This window comes from Motacilla alba, chromosome 1A (genome assembly GCF_015832195.1).
Source record: "Motacilla alba alba isolate MOTALB_02 chromosome 1A, Motacilla_alba_V1.0_pri, whole genome shotgun sequence".
Classification (NCBI taxonomy): Eukaryota; Metazoa; Chordata; class Aves; order Passeriformes; family Motacillidae; genus Motacilla; species Motacilla alba.
Window position 1 is genome coordinate 11946752 of NC_052031.1, and position 19121 is coordinate 11965872.

At 38.1% G+C, this 19121-nt stretch overlaps 1 protein-coding gene across 13 annotated transcripts in view; it reads left to right on the top strand.

The window, feature by feature from the left end:
- MAGI2 (membrane associated guanylate kinase, WW and PDZ domain containing 2) overlaps positions 1 to 19121 on the top strand; it is a 695213-nt gene that overhangs the window by 586233 nt on the left and 89859 nt on the right. For all 13 annotated transcript variants that reach the window (XM_038153728.1, XM_038153732.1, XM_038153729.1 and 10 more), the window contains one exon: positions 18115 to 18146. In XM_038153728.1, the coding sequence (XP_038009656.1) occupies positions 18115 to 18146 (32 nt within the window). The remainder of the gene's footprint in view (positions 1 to 18114; positions 18147 to 19121) is intronic.

Sequence of the window (19121 nt, forward strand, 5' to 3'; positions counted from 1 at the left end):
AATTGGTTCTATATTTTTTCACATGTCCCTTAAGGCAGATAAGCTGAAAATCTTTTACATGCAACATCCTTCAGCCTGTCTTCCCAGTCTTGCCTTGCAACACATATTGCCACGTTGTCCTCGGCACTTGTTATCAGGGATCCTGTGTATGCAGCTACAGTGAATCTTTCCTCATCTGCTTTGGGCAGCAATCAGGGATTCTTTGTAGTGAGGGAAACAGGCATCTCTATGGTGCCATTCAGCTTCTGTAAACATCTAAAGTAGCAGAAATCAATAGTATTCTAAAATAACCTATTCTTCCCCGTTGATTATTAAAGTTTTTAAAACTCACCTACCAACATTTCAAATTTAAATTTCCACTCACTTTTGTTCAGATGAATCCCAACTTAACAGTAAAACAGTTAGATTTCTAGTCTAAATGAAACAAAATATTTACCCCTACAGCCAGTGGTGGAAAATAGCCAGTGGTGGAAGATGACTGAAATCATTTTATTCAGTCACTGTCTAGGCAGCTTGTTCTCTGGGTTTGCCCATTATGCTCCACAGATTGGAGAGAAGTCTGGATGAGAACCTTAGGTTAACTGACAAGTTCATCTGACAAGCCAGATGAACAAGGGTGCATGGGATGAGTCCGGCCCACACACCAGAGGCAAGCAAAGGTAATAATCAAAGTAATTAAAAACCCCTGCATTATCACAAAAGCTGAAAGCTATCTCCTGCAGTAAGGCTAAATCTGGATCACATTCATGCTACTATAGAAAACAGTCTGGATTTCCTTATAAAAGTGAAGTTAGAAATGTAGAGTATATAAAATGTTTTGTATTAAATATATATTAATATCTTTATTAATACTTCAAGTTTTATTATAAAATTTAATTGGTTTTATATAATGGACTTTTGTAAGTCTTTACGTGCAACAACTCCACTCCTTACCTAAAAATGGAAACAAGTAAAATTAGTATGCCTTACATTAGATTGAAAGATTGCTTCACTTATCAATCTTTCAACATAATTATAAGTAGGAAATTAGTGAGGGAATTTATTTTTAATGAGCTATCTCTAGGAAAAGTTCTTGGCTTCTGACTAAATGCACTTTCTTTGAAAGTCCTGTAGAAAATATAAAATCAATACTGGTAAACTTTGCAGTTGGCAGGGAGTTTGGTCCATGTCATTGAATAGATAAGACATTACTGATAAAGAGCAATGTGGAATGCTTAATAAACTAAGCATCAGCAAGCAGGAAGTGTTTTTATCCAGTTGTTGCAAATTAATTCCTGAAAGAGAGTAAAGAATACAACCCAAACTTGTACAAGTGATTTTGAATCGTTATGTATCATCACCTGACCACAACATCACAATGAAAAAAAGGCAGATTCAGCAAAACTTCTTAAAACTAAAGGTTTTATTTATATTTTCTTAATGAGATGCCATTGGTAAACCATTTTATTGCACTTGTTATTAATGTTAAAAAAGTAATGAGGTCCTGTTCCAGACTATCCTTCTCTGCTTCTTCATACTTGTCCTTCCATCTTATGTTTCCATTTTTTTCCTATTTACTTCAAAGTTACTATGTGACACTTCCATATATTATGCAAATCATCTTGTAGATGTCTTATCTTTTATTGAAGTTTCTTTTTTTTTTGACCTGAAATATGGGATTTCTATAGGATTTTCCTTGCAGCTCTTCATTAGCAAAAGTAATGGCTGATTCAGTTGTCCACATGCAAGGTAGATGGAAAGATATTTCCTTATTACCTAACTCCTATAATAGATCTCCTTCCCTGTGCAGACAACTGGGCATATAATTTCAGGATTTATTTCCTGTGAGGAATCTTGCAAGGAGTTGTTCACTAAAAGCTTGTAAAAAATAAAGAAAAGGACTTTGCTTGGGAAAAAGTAGGCTAAAACAGAGCTGAAAGGATAGAAACCAGCTAGTGAAGAATTAGACATTCAGAAAAGATGTTTTGGATGACATAAAGAGTACTGGTAGGAGCTGTGTTTTCAGGGGATCCTTTTTTAGCAGATAGAAGGCACAGGTGACCCACAGCTCTCTGGGTATCAGATTCTATTAGCTATAAAACTACTTCAGAGACATTTGTGGTTACCACGAGTAAATATTTACTCAAAACAGCTGCAGCCATCTTCTGTGTCAAATAGATAACAGCAGTCTGATGGAGACATCTCTTTGGTTTCTTCCAAGTCTGCAGGCTTCGTTCCTCTGAGAAGTGCCTGAGTTAGGCAAGTCCTTCTGCCAGGAGGACAGGCTCCTCCTTCCTGAGGTCCTGGTGGAGAGACATTTCCAATGGTTGTGGCTTCTAAGCAAGTGGAAGGGTCAGGGCAGAAAGCTGGAGATCTACAGCCCAATCCAGCAACCTGCTGAGAGAGCAAAGAGAAGACACGTGGGTTGCCGAAGGAATGTGAGGAAAGTCTGGGGGCTAGCAGGGAGTGTACAGAGCTTTTTATAACTCAGGGAGTCTGATTTCACTGGAAACAAGGACTTCTAATGTAGGGACATTGTGAGCAGGGCAAGCTGTTCCAAAGCATCTTTGATTTCTATGTTCTCCAGTCAATGATTTTACATCTTCCCTATTTGAAAACATTTATGGTTTAGTTCTATTACGATAAAGTTCAGTGGTTTGGGTTTTTGTTTGGTTTTATGGATAATCAAGCCTTTGGAGCTGTTATAAGAATGAGTCTAGGCAGGTCTTGATAAAATCTTTGGCCAGCATGGGATCAAGCTTATGTGGGAGGAAAACACTAAATCAAAACCTGCTATATTGTCACGAAATAGAAAGTAATTTCTTCACCAGTTTGGTAAATCCTTTACCTTGCAGATTAAAGGCTTGATTTCTGGAACTAAGAACTGAAGCTGCTTTTTCTTCTGAACTGATAATCATTTGTGTGGCTATTTAATTGTGAGTTAGGAATGAAGAAACAAAAATCACACAGAAATTCTAGGAATTTCAGAGAGTTTTACAGAGAAGGAAAGTTCTACTACACCAGTTCTACAGTTTGGGGTGACAGGTGACGAAGACAAAAATAATATGCATTATTATGCTTATGAAGTCAGAATAAAAGGGACTTAAAGTGAAATACATTTCTATCACTTTCTCTTTTGCAAGTTAAAGCTATGAAATTTATATTTGTCAAAAACACAGACATCAAAGAAATAAAAAACAAATAACAGTGGTTTAGAATGCAATATAATAAATAAGAAAATAATTATTTTGTGTATCGAAAATAATATTGCAAATGAAAAAAAAAATTTAGGAAAGAAAAATTAATGCCTCAAACTTTGCAGGTGGAGGATCAGACCTAGTCTCTAGAGAGTGAGTATTAATTCTGAAGTACTCAAAAGCTTTTTATTTTTTGCTCCTCTCTGTTGTCTGAAAGATAAGAATTGCAGTGTAACAACATATATACTTTTGTCACTAAATTTGAATGCATTTATTGCAGATTACTAGTGTAGAATTGCAGCTGAACATTTCTAACTTGCTTCTACTAGAAAAGGGAGGAATAAAATTCATGACTTGTGTTTCTACAGAGCTACCCATTTTTTATTCATTAATATGTGATAGCCACTTGCACACTGGTTTGGGTTTTTTCTATTTGCCTCAGCAGTAAATAAACTTTACCAGATTAAGGAGAATTATGGGTATTTGCCATGTGTCCCATTTGAGGTCTCTTTGTATGGCAGAACACACAACTTTCAGAACATTCTTCAGAGAAAAAATTGTTCTGTGGAGACTCTGGAAAAAAAACTTGTTTTTTTGTTTTCTCTTGCATAATGATTTTATTTTTAAACTGCAGAAATTATTTCTGAATTACTAACTTCTGAGTAGATAGAAACACAATTTTTTTTAAAATTAGAATGGATTTGTGATTTGTTTCCTCTATCCTATGAGTCGTAAAGCTTTTAAAAAAATTCACCAAAGAGAACATCACTGAGAAGTAGAGCAACTTAATCTAGAACTGTCTGTTGCCTGATAGATCAAAAACTTTTTGATGGTATGAAAAGTAAAGGCCTGCTTATAAAAGGGTAACTTACTCCAGGCTCCATGTTATGAGGGACATCTAATATTTAGTGCTTGCTAAATATTAGATGATCCTGCTAAATGTTAGATGGTCACTAGGTATTTTGTCTAGAACCTGAATAGAAATTTCATCTGAGATCTGATTTATTCTGTTATTTTACCCATCAATACATTCTGGAAATGCAGCTGCTTTTCACAGAAATGGTATTAGAGAATTATCATTAACTAATGAAAACTCCCTTTGCTAAAAGGCTCTAATTTGAATTAACATTCTCCTTCCCTTTCCTCTGAAGTGGACCCCTTGTTGTTGATCCCTGTGACATGAATTATACTATTTAAGTTAGCTTATTAAGAGTTTAAAAATACATTTTTTTAAAAAAAGAACACCAGGGGGAAATTTCCTCTACAAACTATTTCCTATCCTATCTGACTGGGATTATACACCATAAACCTGTAGGGTGGCTGGGTAAAGAGCATGCAGATCTACCCTTAGTGTCATTTATCTGTTCTTTGGGGAAACCCAAGGAGAAAGTATCATGACCATCACAGATGAATTGTGCTGTTCATCCACATTCCTTCAGCCAGCTATGTTCTTCAGGCATAAATTCAGTTTTTGTCTTGTGATCAAATGGGGATACTGAAGTATGAGGGTTGGCTGAGGAAGAAGATGGTTTATGAATCCAAAGACTACATCCAAGTTTGTTTTCATACACAGTCAGTTCTGATTTTAAATAAGGAGGGACATACATGCAATGTACCCTAGCATGTCTTTCTAAAAATGCTAATTTTTAAGGTCCACCAAGTGCTTTATGGTTGTCAGCACCATAATCTCCTCTGTTTAACTTGTCATGTTTATGTACTGTTCCAATTTTCTCAGCATTGAGGGGTTTATTTTCTATTATGTTGGACATGTCATCTAACTCAAGTCTGAAAACAATTTGTGTTCCTCTGAGAGGCACAGCAATGTCACAGGCAAAAAAAAATCAACCCAATCACAGTTTTTCTTCCTTTTCCTTGTAATACATTCATTTAATACTTATCACTTCCCAACTATCTTGTCAGGATCCTTTCTCAGCATCATTTTTTAGTGTTCTGTTCATTAACTTTTAAAGTCCTGCGCAGGACTACATGTGACCAGCACATAATCAAAACATCATAAAATTCACATCAATACTGTTCCTCTCTCATTAGACTTCAGGACACAACTGTTCTTTATGTTAATTTCTTGACTCCAAACTTTCAGGAATTCATAAAAAATTGACATTTCTTAATGGTTTTTTTGCAAGCCAGGTCATCTTGATCAATTTATCATGCTTTATACTCTTCAGTGTTCTATACTGCAATGATATCATGCCCATCAGTCATTATTCTCTCATCTTTTTCTTTCAGGCTCCTGTGGTGTTATGCTGAACCACCTGAATTTCATGTCATTTTAACCAGTATAATTAAAATCACTAAAATAATCAGAAAAGCTTCTACTAATTCAGTTTTGTTCTTCTTGATAAGTAAGTTGTGTACTGAGAATTACCTCCTGAGTGGGAAAGTGAAAGCTAAGACATTTGTTTTTGCTTGGTACATGTCAGAGGGAAAATATCAAATCTTCAGTAGCTCAAAGCAAAGCATCTTACCTGGAGGTTCAGCCAGGGAACTGCAAATTTAGAACTTTTCTGTTCTTTTCACAGTTTTGTTACCCTTTGTACGTGGGCCTTCCACTAACATCCCTTGCCAAATATTCTGCTTTTCAACACTAAATGTTGTATTTTCACATCTAAGAGTTAACCATGTAAACCTTGGTCTTGTGGTAAGTTTTTCTTCTCCAATTGGTCTTCTTCACAGTCTCCAACTGTTTGTCAATCTTTCTGTTCTACCTGAATCCCTATAGCCAGGAATAAGCTCATCTGTCAAGCTGGTCTGAAGGAGTGAGAAATTGGAAATTAATTATTCCTTTGAATAACATCTGGATCCAAAGCATCAAATAATCATGCTATTGCTTATCCCCAGCTTTCACCACTGTGGCCAAGTGGCATGATTACCTTTTTATTATGTTGCCATTGAGTGTTTGTCATTCCACCATGTGGTGTGAAAATGAGTCAATTATGGTTAACACACCTGAGCTCCTGACACTACCCATTTCCACGGAACAGATTTCAAAAGAAAATTAATAACATTTAGAACCATGCAGACAGCTTGATGCCTATTAAACAGTAAATACTGAAGTTACTACTGTGTAATTTAATAATGACAAGCAGTCAGAGGAAACCAGGAGGTTCTCTAAGTCTCTGTAATTACACTTATTTGTTGCTTTATGGTCAACTTTTTTCCAGTGATCCCAAATCTCAGAGAAATCAGGAGGAGGGAAACTCTGAGCTCATTAGCAACATCCAGGGCCATCTGAAATGCACTGGAATACCAAGAAATCTTTCCTGGAATGGCAGAGTATGGATGACAACTGAAGCTCTGAAGTCTTCCATAGATTCTGTGTCATATCTGCCAATCTAGGCCAGATTTCTGAATAACATTAGGTATGGAACCCTGGATACTAGACCTGTGTTTCTGCATCTGTGTTAAGTTCCTAATTCACAGGATATGACATGAAAATCGTCTGAATATCAATATATAAATCTGGCATATGCGTTTGTGTGTCTATTATAACTGATGGGGACTTAAATTAACTGCTGACATGTAGGCATCCTATTCTGTTGAGATGCCCGTGGATATTCCATCTCACTTCCCACCAAAGGTCCTTTTGTCACAGTTGACAACACTAGGAGGATACACATGCAAACAAAAGAATGGATTTATTGTTGAATGTTTTTCTCCCACACTTGGTGAAATCATTTTGTGAATGTATTTTCATGCAGAGAACTTTAGGACACTGTATTAAAACAACTCACGCACCATCTACATTTTAACAGAAAATATTTGGAACGTGCCTTGATATTCATCAATGTGACATACTATAATGCACTGTGAGATTTCTTTATTGGGCTTAGAAAGTGTTAAAGCTTAAATGGGAGTAGAATCTAAATGCATGAAAGAGCAGAGAGAGTGATATAGTTAGGCAGAGTTTCTGACTGTCAGAGAGCTCCAAAAATATGATGCAGTATTCCTGAAAAGTTTTTGAGGCTTAAATTAGCTTTCACTAAAGCCAGGCTGAGTTGTCAGACGAGTTCTTAGCAAGCATACAAAGTCTTTATGGGTATGGCAGCACTTGCAGACCCTTCTAGAATCAACAGCCACAAGCTGTCAGGGTTCTGAAGACTCAATTTATATTCCAAATGATGTTGCTGGTTCTGTGTGTATGACACATACCAGGCTTTTCACCTTGCTGGGTTTGCTCTGCTCAGGGGGAGTTGCATTCAGCAATATATTTTTGCCTGAGACAAGGCATTGCTTTCATGACCAGTTCTCACAGCATTAGAGCAGTACAGTCAAAAGTGTAATTTCTAGTCTGGAAAGAGAACCAGTGACACTGTTTTTAGCAGCAGTCATTGGACAGCAGACATGAGCAAACCTGGAGATTCTTCAGGGAAAATTTCCCTTCAGGCAAACAAAAGGTTCTTTCTCATGTCTGTAAAAAAAATATAACCTTGACCTTTTCAAAATGTGGATAGAATCAACAACATGTGAGAAAACATCTGAGATGTCTTGCTCATCATGTATGAGTGCCTATGCATGCAGACTTTTCCTAATTGAGTTAGTATTCAAATAAAAATATGCATTCTTAGACTTCAGAGAGGAAAATAATAGTTCATCCAATACTACCTGCACCTCCAAAACAAAAACTAGGATATGAACCTAAGGATTTGAACATTTAGTAGAAACTTCCGTCATAAAAAGAGACAAGGCTCTTCCTCAATTCCACAAGATAACTTTTTCTACTCCAGGTCAAGTTGTCCCAGTAAAATCTGTTCTGCAGCAGCATTTTCTCTATTCCAAGACATGACTGTCCTTCAGATAATATAGTTTGCTATCAGCAAGGAAATAAATCTGTAGCAGAGTAAAACTGTTCTGGTAATTGGTGTCTGAAAAGCGAAGACAGTTTGTGTAAAAATGAGACATTCTGTAGGTGTTCAGTATCTAACTTTGTCCTTGGAAAATAATTCATTCTTGTTGACCACATAAAAAGCTTGCTCCAAAAATGTATTTTTCATTTCCATAAATTGAGATTTTTATTATTTTTTCAACCTCTAGCATATTTACACATCAGAAACTGTCACTAACTGTTGCATTTGCCTCTGCACTATTTGAGATATGTTGCAAAAATTCTCTGCCTCACATCCAGATTAATTAGAAGGACATGGTACTTGTTGGGGTTTTTTTCCTGGTTTCATAAATTATTTTAAATCTCTGACTGATAAGCAATTCACAGAGCTGTAGCAGCTAAGGAAAATAAATACCTGTATGTCCATTAGAATGTAAATTAACTCATTACTATGCCTGCTCCTGACCTTTTCTGATGGCTGTATTCTTGCTAACAAAGACTCGTTGCTATTCATGAAAGTGAAATTTAATGGTAGCTTGAGATTCTCTGGTGTATTTTAGATTACATTCTGATAGACTCAGGTGACCGGTGAGGGTTACAGCTTGAACAGCAAATACTTCTAGCATTCATGACTTTGAATAGCTATCCTTTTTCTAATTATTTGTGAAGATTTGAATATTGTTGAAAATTTGTTGCTGAAGCAGGCTAGGTCAGTGAAACTTCATGAACTGCACAAAAAGGGCTGCTATGTTTAAAAAGTTGAATATTGATAGTACCTGATCTCACAGTCATTTAAGATTTTGCATCAGCTCTATAAACATACAAACTTAGAATCATAGATTCATAAAAAGGTTTAGATTGAAAATAGCCTAAGATCATCAAGGCCAACCATTAACCCAGCACTGCAAAGTCCATAACTAAACCATGTCCTGAAGTACCAAATTTACACATCTTCTAAATACCTCCAGGGACAGTGACTCAACCAACTCCCTGGGCAGCATGTTCCACTGCTTGGCAATCCTTTAGGTGGAGAAATTTTTCCAAATATACAATCTAAACATCCCCCATGCAACTTTAAGCCCATTTCTCTTGTCATATCTCTTGTTACTTGGGAAAAGAGCTCAACCCCCACCTCACCACAACCTCCTTACTGAAATGTGTGGAGCAAAAAGATCCCCCATGAGCCTCCCTGACTCCAGGTTAAACACGCCCAGCTCCTTCAGCTGCTCCTCATCAGACCTGTGCTTCAGATCCTTCCCTGGCCCTGTTCAAGCCCATTTCTGGACCCATTCCAGCATGTCAATGTCTTTCTTGTCCTGAGAGGCCCAAAACTGATTAAAGGTTTGGCCTCACCATTGCTGAGTACAGGGGAATGATCACTGCCCTGGGCCTGCTGGCCACACTATTGCTGATACAAATCAGGATGCTAGTGATTGCAAGACTTCTCCCAGCTGCCTATAGAATATTTCATGAGCCTCTTCATCCTGGTTGGGTGGTCTACAAAAGATTCTCACCATGTTGTCTGTCTAGCTAGCCTTTCTTAATTCCTAAATGTTCAACTATGTCATCACATCACTAAGCTCCAGACAGACAAGACAGCCCCTAACATACAGAGCTGCCCCCTTGCCTCTCCTTCCTTGCCTGTCTCTTCTGAAGAGTTTATTGTCTTGCATTGCAGCAGTTCAGGCATTTGAGTCATCCCACCACGCCTCTGTGGTGGCAGCCATATCATAGCTTTCCTGTGGTACCAAGAACTGTGCTTCCAGCTCTTCCTGTGTGTTGCCTGTGCCATGTGCAGTGGTGTAGACATTCTCCAGCTAGGCTATTGATCCTGCGACCTTTTTGGAGGGAGAAGCCCTAATTCATGTGTGACCACTGTCAGCTGCTTCCATGGTTTCTAGCTCATTAATAACCCTCATTTCTACTGCTCCATGGATTCATCCCCTACCTCCACTGAGACAGCAGATCAGAGCCCATTGCTAGCACACTGTCCCTCAGTGACATGCAGCCCCCAGGGTTACCTCTAGCAAGCCTGGTTTTATCCCTTACACCTTTCAAATCCAGTTTAAATGTCTTTCAATGAGCCCTGCTAACTCCTGTGCATAGATTCCCCACTCTGAGACAACTGTACCCTATCTGTTCTCTGAAGTCCTGGTGTTCTCTAAACTAACCCATGATCAAAAAATACAAAACCCACACTTCACTGGTGGCACCAGGCTCAGAGCCTCGATTGATCTGCTTGTTCTTCCTGTTTCTTCTGTAATAATCTTCTGCAACTGTAAAAATAGAGGAGAATACTACCTGTGCTTCTGATCCCTTAACCACTCATCCCAAGGCCCTGAAGTCTGTCTTGATTTCCCTCTAACCTCTTGTTGCAACTTCATCACTGCCTACCTGAGAAATGAATAATGGGGCTGTGTCAGGGTAGGAAGCTTTCTCTTCATATCTTTAACCAAGGCTGCAGGGAGGCAACAGGCTTCCATAAGAAGTGGGTCTGGGCTGCATGTTGGGCCTTCTGTTCCCTTCAGAGGGGAATTTCCTGTGACAATGACCCATCTTTGTTTTGGAAAGCAACTTTGGCACAGGGAGCAGGCGAACATCATGTCAGCATCCTGCCCATGCTGGATGAAGAACCAGCCTTTTTGGTTCCACTTGCAGAGCCTCATTACTGCTATGTCCAGATACCTGGAGAGGTGAGGCAGTCCCAGAGGAGACATGCACTGGGCAAGCATTTGTCACCACTGCCACCAATCCCTTAAGTCACTGTGTTCAGCCAGAGGGAGAGGATAACAAATTCTCTCTGTCATGTGTCTGTCTGTCTGGGGAGCCTGTCCCTGGGAATATAGGGACTGACGGTTAGAGCACAGTGCTGATAACACCAAGGTCATGGGCTCAATCCCTGGATGGGCCATTCACTTAGAGCTGGACTTGGTGATCCCTGTGTGTCTGTTCCAACTCAGAATATTCTGAGATTCCAGTAGTCTGATATTCCTACACTCTCCCCCATTCCTCAGCCTACTCAGAGGTGTCACTGAGCACAGGAGATCCTCATTGTGCCAGCAGTCCTGGCACAAGGGCAGGGCAAATCCTGGCACCAAGGTGGCAGTATGTTCCCACTGGAGTTCCACCTGGGCAGCCGTGTTCCTCATGCTGGGTGCAGAGTCAGAGAGGCCTTTCTTCCTGTAGCTGGCAGAGTTTCAGCCCCATTCCTGTGTGCCCTTCTGTGCCAGCTGCCACCAGACTGTCACATCATGCCCTTGGTGCCACACGATGCCCTGTGTGACCACCCTGCTGATGGTGCTCCTGGCCCCCAGAGATCCCTACAGGTTCTTTTTGTCCTTTGGAGGAAGGCTTGGCCTGGTGCTCCTGGTCCTGTCAGCTGTGGCATGGGCTGCAGGCTGCTATTGGCCCTCCTCTGAGCTTCCCAAATTCAGACAACTCCCCCATGCACCTCACTGGAGCACTCCACAGACAATCATGTCAGCACCAGAGCCACTCGCCTCAGCAACTTCAGTAGGATGAGATCAGCTGCATTTTCCTGAAGTACTCTTCTACCTCTACATAATTTCTGATAAACTTCTGTCTCATACTTTATGCTATGTGTCAAGAAGTCTGAAACTCTGAAAGAAGAGCTGAAATAAAGACTTGGACGCACGATGCCCCCAAGTCATCTAGAGTAGAGATAAGCCAGACAGAGTGGTACCCCAATGAGGTAAAGACCTAGCTGACTTTCCTTTGAACAGTCCCTGCTTTTTGTATCTTCATAGATTGTCTGTAGGCAGGAATGCATTTAATCTTTGGGATCACTTTTCATAGCTGTAGTACACCAAAGAGTGAAAAACAGTGATGATATAAACTGGAGCACTACTTCTGTTGCAGTTTCACTTGTGTTGAGAAGCAATCAAGTAGTGGAGCATAAAGCAAAATGCCAGCACAAGCAACTACTGAGAATCAGTTTGTTCCATTGTGAGTCTTTTTTCAGGAAAAACTGGGTTAATAACATCTGAGCATATGTATATAGCCATAAAGAAGACAGAGGTGTTTCTCAGTTTATTAATGTAAACCTGCATTTGATGCAACTGATGACTGTAACCAGCCTTCATGTTACTGCAACAAGGTGCTCTATCAGTTGCTTGCCATGCTGCTTGTATGTCACCTACTGCAAGGGAAAAGGCACTGGCTCTAAACACATGGAATGGTGTGGCCTGATCTAAGGTAGTGGGTCATTCATCTCACTCTGATGTGGGATGTGTTGATTTTTGGCCCATTGCATCAGGTGCCATCCCACCTAAAGACCAAATGGATCCTCTACAGCATGGCACCGTCTCTCTGAAGGACAGCTGACAGCAGGAGTAGCTAACTATGCTTGAAGAGCTAGAGCTTGCAGTCTTCTTACACCTACTCTTTATTTCAAGGTAAATCAACTTTTTGTTGTTGCTAGAGCAAGATCTCAATATTTGGAGCTGTTTGAAAAAGATGGACCTTTGAAAAAATATTATGTAATAATGATTGATTTTATTAGAAATGAAACTACTAATTACCATTCCCTATATATCATCTGATCCTTTAAATATGACATGATCAACTGAAACTTTTTATCACCTACTTGTTTTCAAAAGTATTATTTCCATTTATTTTCATTCATTGTCTCCTTTTAGATTCTGTTCACTACAGTATATAAATTAATTGAATGTACGACTTCTCATTGATCATAGTCCTTTCCTTAAAAGGGGAAAATATTTGAAGAGTAATTGAATTAATGGTAGGTATTGGTTCTAAATACACACAAAAAATTACCTCTCCCACAAGTATTTTCAGAATTTAAGCTGTAGGATATTTTAGAGCTTAATGAATCAACTCAATGGTAGAATTAGCTCTGTGCACCCAATCTGACCACACCTACCATACTCACAAAAGGTGAACATACAGAGGGAGAAATCAGGTGTAATGTGAAAGGTAAGAAACAGTTCTCTGAACCTGCTAAAGGTGAACACCTGAGTCTGAACTCTCAGTGTTCTCACCTGTCACATCCATTTGAAGATAATGAGTATTTGATACCTTTGTAAATCAGGCCCATACAGACAACTGATAGACATCTCAGGGATTCCAGTAAGAGAAAGAAAAAAGCACAGAAAATAAATCCAGTGTTACAGTAAATTTATCCAGTAACTTTTCTAGAAGGAAAAACTTTTGCTTGAAGTGTTGTCACATGGATGTTGATAAGATGCCCATGGAGTCAGTTAATGCTCTGGGAGTGCTCATCAGCCATCTGTTCAGTGACTTCCAAGCATCTTGGAAGGAGAAAGGTCTGTTCAGTGCTTAAGACAGCTTTGCTCAGGAAGCCATATGCAACAAGGATATTAAAGCACAAAAAACTCCCAAGAAGCCCAGTGAAAGCTAGTGGGCTTTCACCCATTAAAAGTGGAAGTGTGACAAGTGATGTGGAGGGATGTTGACTTACCCTGAACGTTGCTTTAGATTAAAAGGCTTTGTGTTGGATGCTGTTGAGTTCCTCCCTGCAGCACACACTGTCACTTCAGAAATCAAACTGTTCCCAGGCTTCAGTTTAATTATCCATACCCATCTGCCACAGAGGTGAACATCCTTAAAAGTCCTGTGTCTTAGAAATAGCTATGTGAGTTACTTATGATTCTATGAGGTGTGAAGAACTTCTCCAGGAAACAATGCAAAATAGTGAGAATAATGAAGATGGAAATGGAACAAAATTCATCCCCATGGGAGCAGACTATTAACCGAGGGCTGGTTTTGTACTACTGACATTACAGAATTTGCAGAAAACCTGAAAAGGAAACTAATCAGAGCTCTGTCTTGCAAATGCTCTAAGTCCTGCCTGATAAGCTGCTTTTAGAAAACTAAACTTTTCAACAGTAAATCCTTGCTGAAGTGTAAGGCACATGATATCTGTAAGAATATTTTACAACAAAAGCATACTTAAACTTGGCTATAAGAGGAAGTAGATACGATGAGTGTGATGTGATTTGTCTTTTGTTACAGGATATCTTCATCAAAAAGGAGAAGTACAGTAAACTGAAGCTGGAATTTGCCTTGATCTGAAAAAAAAAAAAAAGAAAAAAGTTTTTTCTTCCTGCTACATTTGAACCCAAAATCTGTTTTCAGTTCACAGTGTTTTTAGTTAAGTTACAACTTAGAAACCATCACAGCTCTGATTTCCAGGGAAGCTCATTTTGGAAGGTGGTAAATACAACTTAAAAAGCAATCTCAAAAATAATTTTTGTAACACTGCTTTATGAGAAAATGCAAATCTGATTTTTAGAGGACATGTGGTTACTACTGTACCTCAGCTTATTTTTTTGTAATTAAACAATTAAAATGTTCATATATGTTAGCCACCAGCTGCTGTACTTTATTACAGTTTAAATAGCCAACCTGGAATACGAAATCATTATATTCTCAAAACTAATTTTGCAGAAGCATATGAGGTTATGTATTTTTATTGTTGCATGCTACCATGTTACCACAGTATTTTCCTGCTAGCACCTGGCTGAATGGTGGGGGCTTTTTTAACAAAAGCCAGTAACCCAACTGTCCTTTCCAAAACTTATGCAGACCTGTACTGGCTGAATTTACAAAGAGTGTTAATAAAAAAGATACAGGAATCTTCAAGAAATGGGCTACAGCTTGTGTGGTGAGGTTACCATGAGAAGGGGTGGCTGTCAGGCATATGGGTGAGCCAAAAGCCACTCATGGTAAGAACAGGCTGCATGAAGTGTTTTTAGGTTGATCTAAGTGGAATTCTGTTATTTCAAATTTTAAACATGTATGTGGATATGGAGGTGAGGGGTGTTCATATGTAAATGTAAATAATATTTGCAGCTACTCAAGTTTTTATGAAGACATCCCAAGTTGGACAGCAGGGGGCTGGGAATTTGGGGAAGGAGAAGCAAAAACCTGAAAGTGGAATGAGGTTGTAAGAGCTTATCCACTCTATGTTTCTAGTTGGATGTGAGTTGATCAGAAGGTTGGGCAGTACTAGTATTGTATTAGTACTCAAAAGAAGTTGAAAGCTGCATTTTTTGGAGAACAAATTTCATCCCTGTTGATAGATCAGTATCTGCATACGAACTGATGCCAGTCTGCTGGCAGCTGCCATTCAGGTGGGATCCTTCTCTCCCTGGTGGGCAGTGCTCACATGTAAGGAGCTCCAGAAAGTCAAGGGAAAATGTGGTGTGAAGTGAGGTCAAACTAAATGAAAGTCCACTTCTTGCTCACTGTAGATGTGGCTGCAGACAGCCAACATTGCTGAGTGGACACTGAATATACATTGTTAAGGTATATTCTTCTGGTGAGACTTTAAGCCTCAGTTTTCTACATGTAGAGGATTTGTTTCTGTACTCATGCAGAGTACTATTTAAAAGTGAAAATTAGGAGGAGGGGTGCAGCATGCCCAAGAAAGTGCATTTGGCTTTTATGTCTCTTCACCTGAAGTTTCTTTTACTCTTGCAATGTGCTACATATGCACTATTCTCTTGCATTCATGAATTTGCAGCAATTGTTGCATGGTTTTAAATACTGGTGATAGTTAATTTGGTACACAACAATTATCCATGATCAGTCTCACACTGAATAACTGATAATGCCATATATTCTGTAAAAGTCAGTTTTGTTTAGTTTGGGAACAGGATGTTTAGTTCAGCTGTGAGTGTAGATCTTATGTGAGACAATATTAAAATTGTCAATAAATATGTAAAATATGTCATTTAAAGTACCTTTATGGAACTAGGCCTTCACCCCTTTAGCCTAGCACCTAATCTTTGACAGAGGTAAGAGATTATCTCATTTCACATAAGGTCAAGGTGTAACAGATGAAATTAAATCAGAAGAATGGATTTTACTATTAGTCCCAAGGTTTGTTACCTTTAGAGATTGTTGCTTCTATAGCATCCATTTGTACACATATGGATCCCCAATATTTTTTTTTTAATTTTCCTTTGGATCTTTTACTTCTCTGGCATCCTATATCTGTTAGTTTTCTTAACATGATTTCATGCTGTGTGAATAAATATTGCTTTTTTTTTTTTCAGTGTAGATGTTGTCATTTGTATGTTGCAGTCTGTGCCCATAACCTCCAAGCTAAATATAAGTTTATATTCCCTTTGTTTAAATGAATAATTGGATTTTTTTTTTAATTGAAGGGCTTTTAAAAAAACTTCTTGACTTGATGCATATGTCATTGTTTATTTGATTTTTAAACACTCATTATATTTTCAATGGATAGTAAAATTTTTATGATCTCTCCAGCGTAACTAATTTTTAGGTGGAGACAGTAAATAAATAGGGGGGAAAAGACCTTTCAGTTTAATCAGTAGTAATTTTTGATGACAGTAAGTTATGGGAGGTGCACCAGTATCAATGGGTAAAGAGTGTTACCTCTACCAATATTTTCTGATCAACAGATCAGGGTAGTAAGTTGATTTGAGCAAGTTTCTAGTCTCATCTTTAGCTCACAGCAGAAAAATACTTTTTAGTTTTCTCTCTTATTAACAGTACAGAAGCATAGTGGGTAATAAAAAGGTAGCCATCTGCCATCCAGTAAGTTATTAAATAAGTTTCTGCTACAGAATCTTAAATGCTGAAATGATGTACAAGCCAGATCTATCAAGGATGCCTGTTATCTCAGCTTGAGTTTACAGATGGAAAGAAATCTGTCCACTTGTTAATAAAGCAGTTTTCATCCAGGCACTGTAGACTCAGTAAACGTAAACCTTTCCAGGATTACTTTTTTCAATAGGCCTTTTTTTTAAAAAAAAGCACATCAGCATTACTAAATAGCCAGTGTTTCACTCCAAATGGCTCAAGTGCTTTTACACTGCAAGATACTTCAGTCAAAATTAATTATCAGAGCAGAAAAGATTACTTCATTATCACAGAATTCTACAAATCTTAAATATATGTGCAAATATAATTCCTGTTGTGATTTTTCTGTAGAAAGATACTATGCTAATGCTCTCATATTTTTAATTTTCTTTTTAGACTTACTTTAGAAAAAGAAATAATGAAGTCAGTACTACTCTTTCAGCTGAATTCATTTTTTGAATGAAAGAGCAGCCCTCCTATTAGATATCTCACTTAAAGTGCCATTTCTGTTTCCAACAAAACAAATGAAATCTTTGTTATTAGCTTTTAATCTTACCTAGGAAGGTCCACAGATTTTTTTTTACCTGCTATTAAACTGAGAATGAGTTTTTTTAATGAAAGCTGTGTTGAAAAGTGGTATTTTAAAAAACATGAGCTAATACCCTTTGTAAGGCTTTTTTATTTAATACTTTGTAAAGGTTTTTAACATTGTACTGCGTAAGATAGGAACAGTGTTTTCAATCAGTGTTTCAAACTGTTTCCTTTTATGAAAAAGACATGTCTGGAGTTTTAAACATTTGTAAGCTACAAGAGTTGAAATTTAGCAAAGTCACTGAAGCAAGTTATCAATCAGTTAATAACTAAGGAAAAGGAGATAAATACTTGTATAAAAGAGGTAGTCATGCATGACTTCTTGCTAACTAAGACCAAAACCAAGAGAGTATCAAAATAAGCAATCCTCTTGAGACTTGGCCACCTTATCTAGACTAATGAAACCATTATTTTTCTTCAGGCTTTTCTTCTAAAAAAATCTCTTGTATTATTAGGTTTTGTTGATGGGATGTTCTGAATGCTTCTTCCTAAAGGTGCGACTGCATTTGACACATCAATACCAGGTCATTTGGTGTCTTATCCAATGTCCACCAAGACATTTGGAAGTCCTTTTGATTAGTTCTTTTAATTTCAACCTAATCCCATGCTGTTTGTAAAGTATGGCAATGATCTCAATAGCTCCACTTGCTTTTATATATATATATGTATATATGTGTATATATATATATATATATATATGTATTTCTATCTATTTTTTCTTAGAAATTTTCCCTTGTGTTTTGTGTTTTCACCCCTTGTGTGTAGAGAATTTTCATATCTATCAATATTACCTGCAGACCTGAATGAGAATGGGAGCATAGACACCACTTAGCCTCCATTCTTTATGCATCAGAAAAAGCTGCTAACATTATTTTTTGTTTATTTCAGGTTTCTTTTCTCCATGGAAAACTCCAAAGCCTGTAAGTTTCCTTTCAAAATTGTACACGTTGAGTTCATAAGATGACTGTCATGCAAAGCAAATTTCTGTAGACTTTCATCTACCCATCCTGTTCCCAGCTCATGGGACCCCTCTCAGCAGTGCCCCAGCTCCAAGTGACAACACAGCAGGGGTGGCCTCCCTGAAAAGCTCTGAAGGTCTCTTGACTTGGAGTCTGCCAGAAGTGGAAGAAGGAAAACCCTCATGTTAAGATGGGTGGCAAGAACCAGAAATGTGGTGGCTTAAAAATAAGAGGTCTGGAGGAGAAGGCAGTAGAAATTAGTCCATTCTAGTCTTCTAATTGACAAATTCTTTGAAATGAACAACATGTGCTTTTTCTGGTTTACAAGTGGCCTGACTTTAACATCCTCAAAGAGATTGCATTAGGAGATCTAGAGCTGCAACAGTCACACTTCAAATAAGAGCTTTGGCTAGATAACTGACTGAGGTGCCTTTTAATCAACTTTTCTGTGTTTCTGTGGTTTTGACAGTAAAACCCAAGGTGTAAAGACTTCCCACTGTAAGACTGTAAGCAATGACTGTGTTTATTCTGCTGACACCACATTACATAATTTTTTGAATTTGCGACAGCATTCACAGTATAAAAAGAATTCGTAGGCTACTATTTTTGGTTGTCTGGCTTGTTTTATTGTTGCAGGGTGTTGTTTGTTTTTTGGATTTTTTTTAATTTGGCTTTTTCATTGAGATTTTACAGACCTTAGAGCAATTCTTAATTCTCCACAAGGGTGTGTAGAGGAAATAGATCCTGAAGACTCCTAAGAGCAATGGGAATAACCTTTTAAAGGACTTAGAGCCTTCTTACTGGGGAGCAGGCAGGGGAAGTACATTAAATCTGAACTTTACATACTCTCTCATATCAGAACATGGCATGCTTAAATTTTGCCAAAATAATTTTTGTACCCTGACAAGTACAAATAGCAATTAATCAGCTGATGCA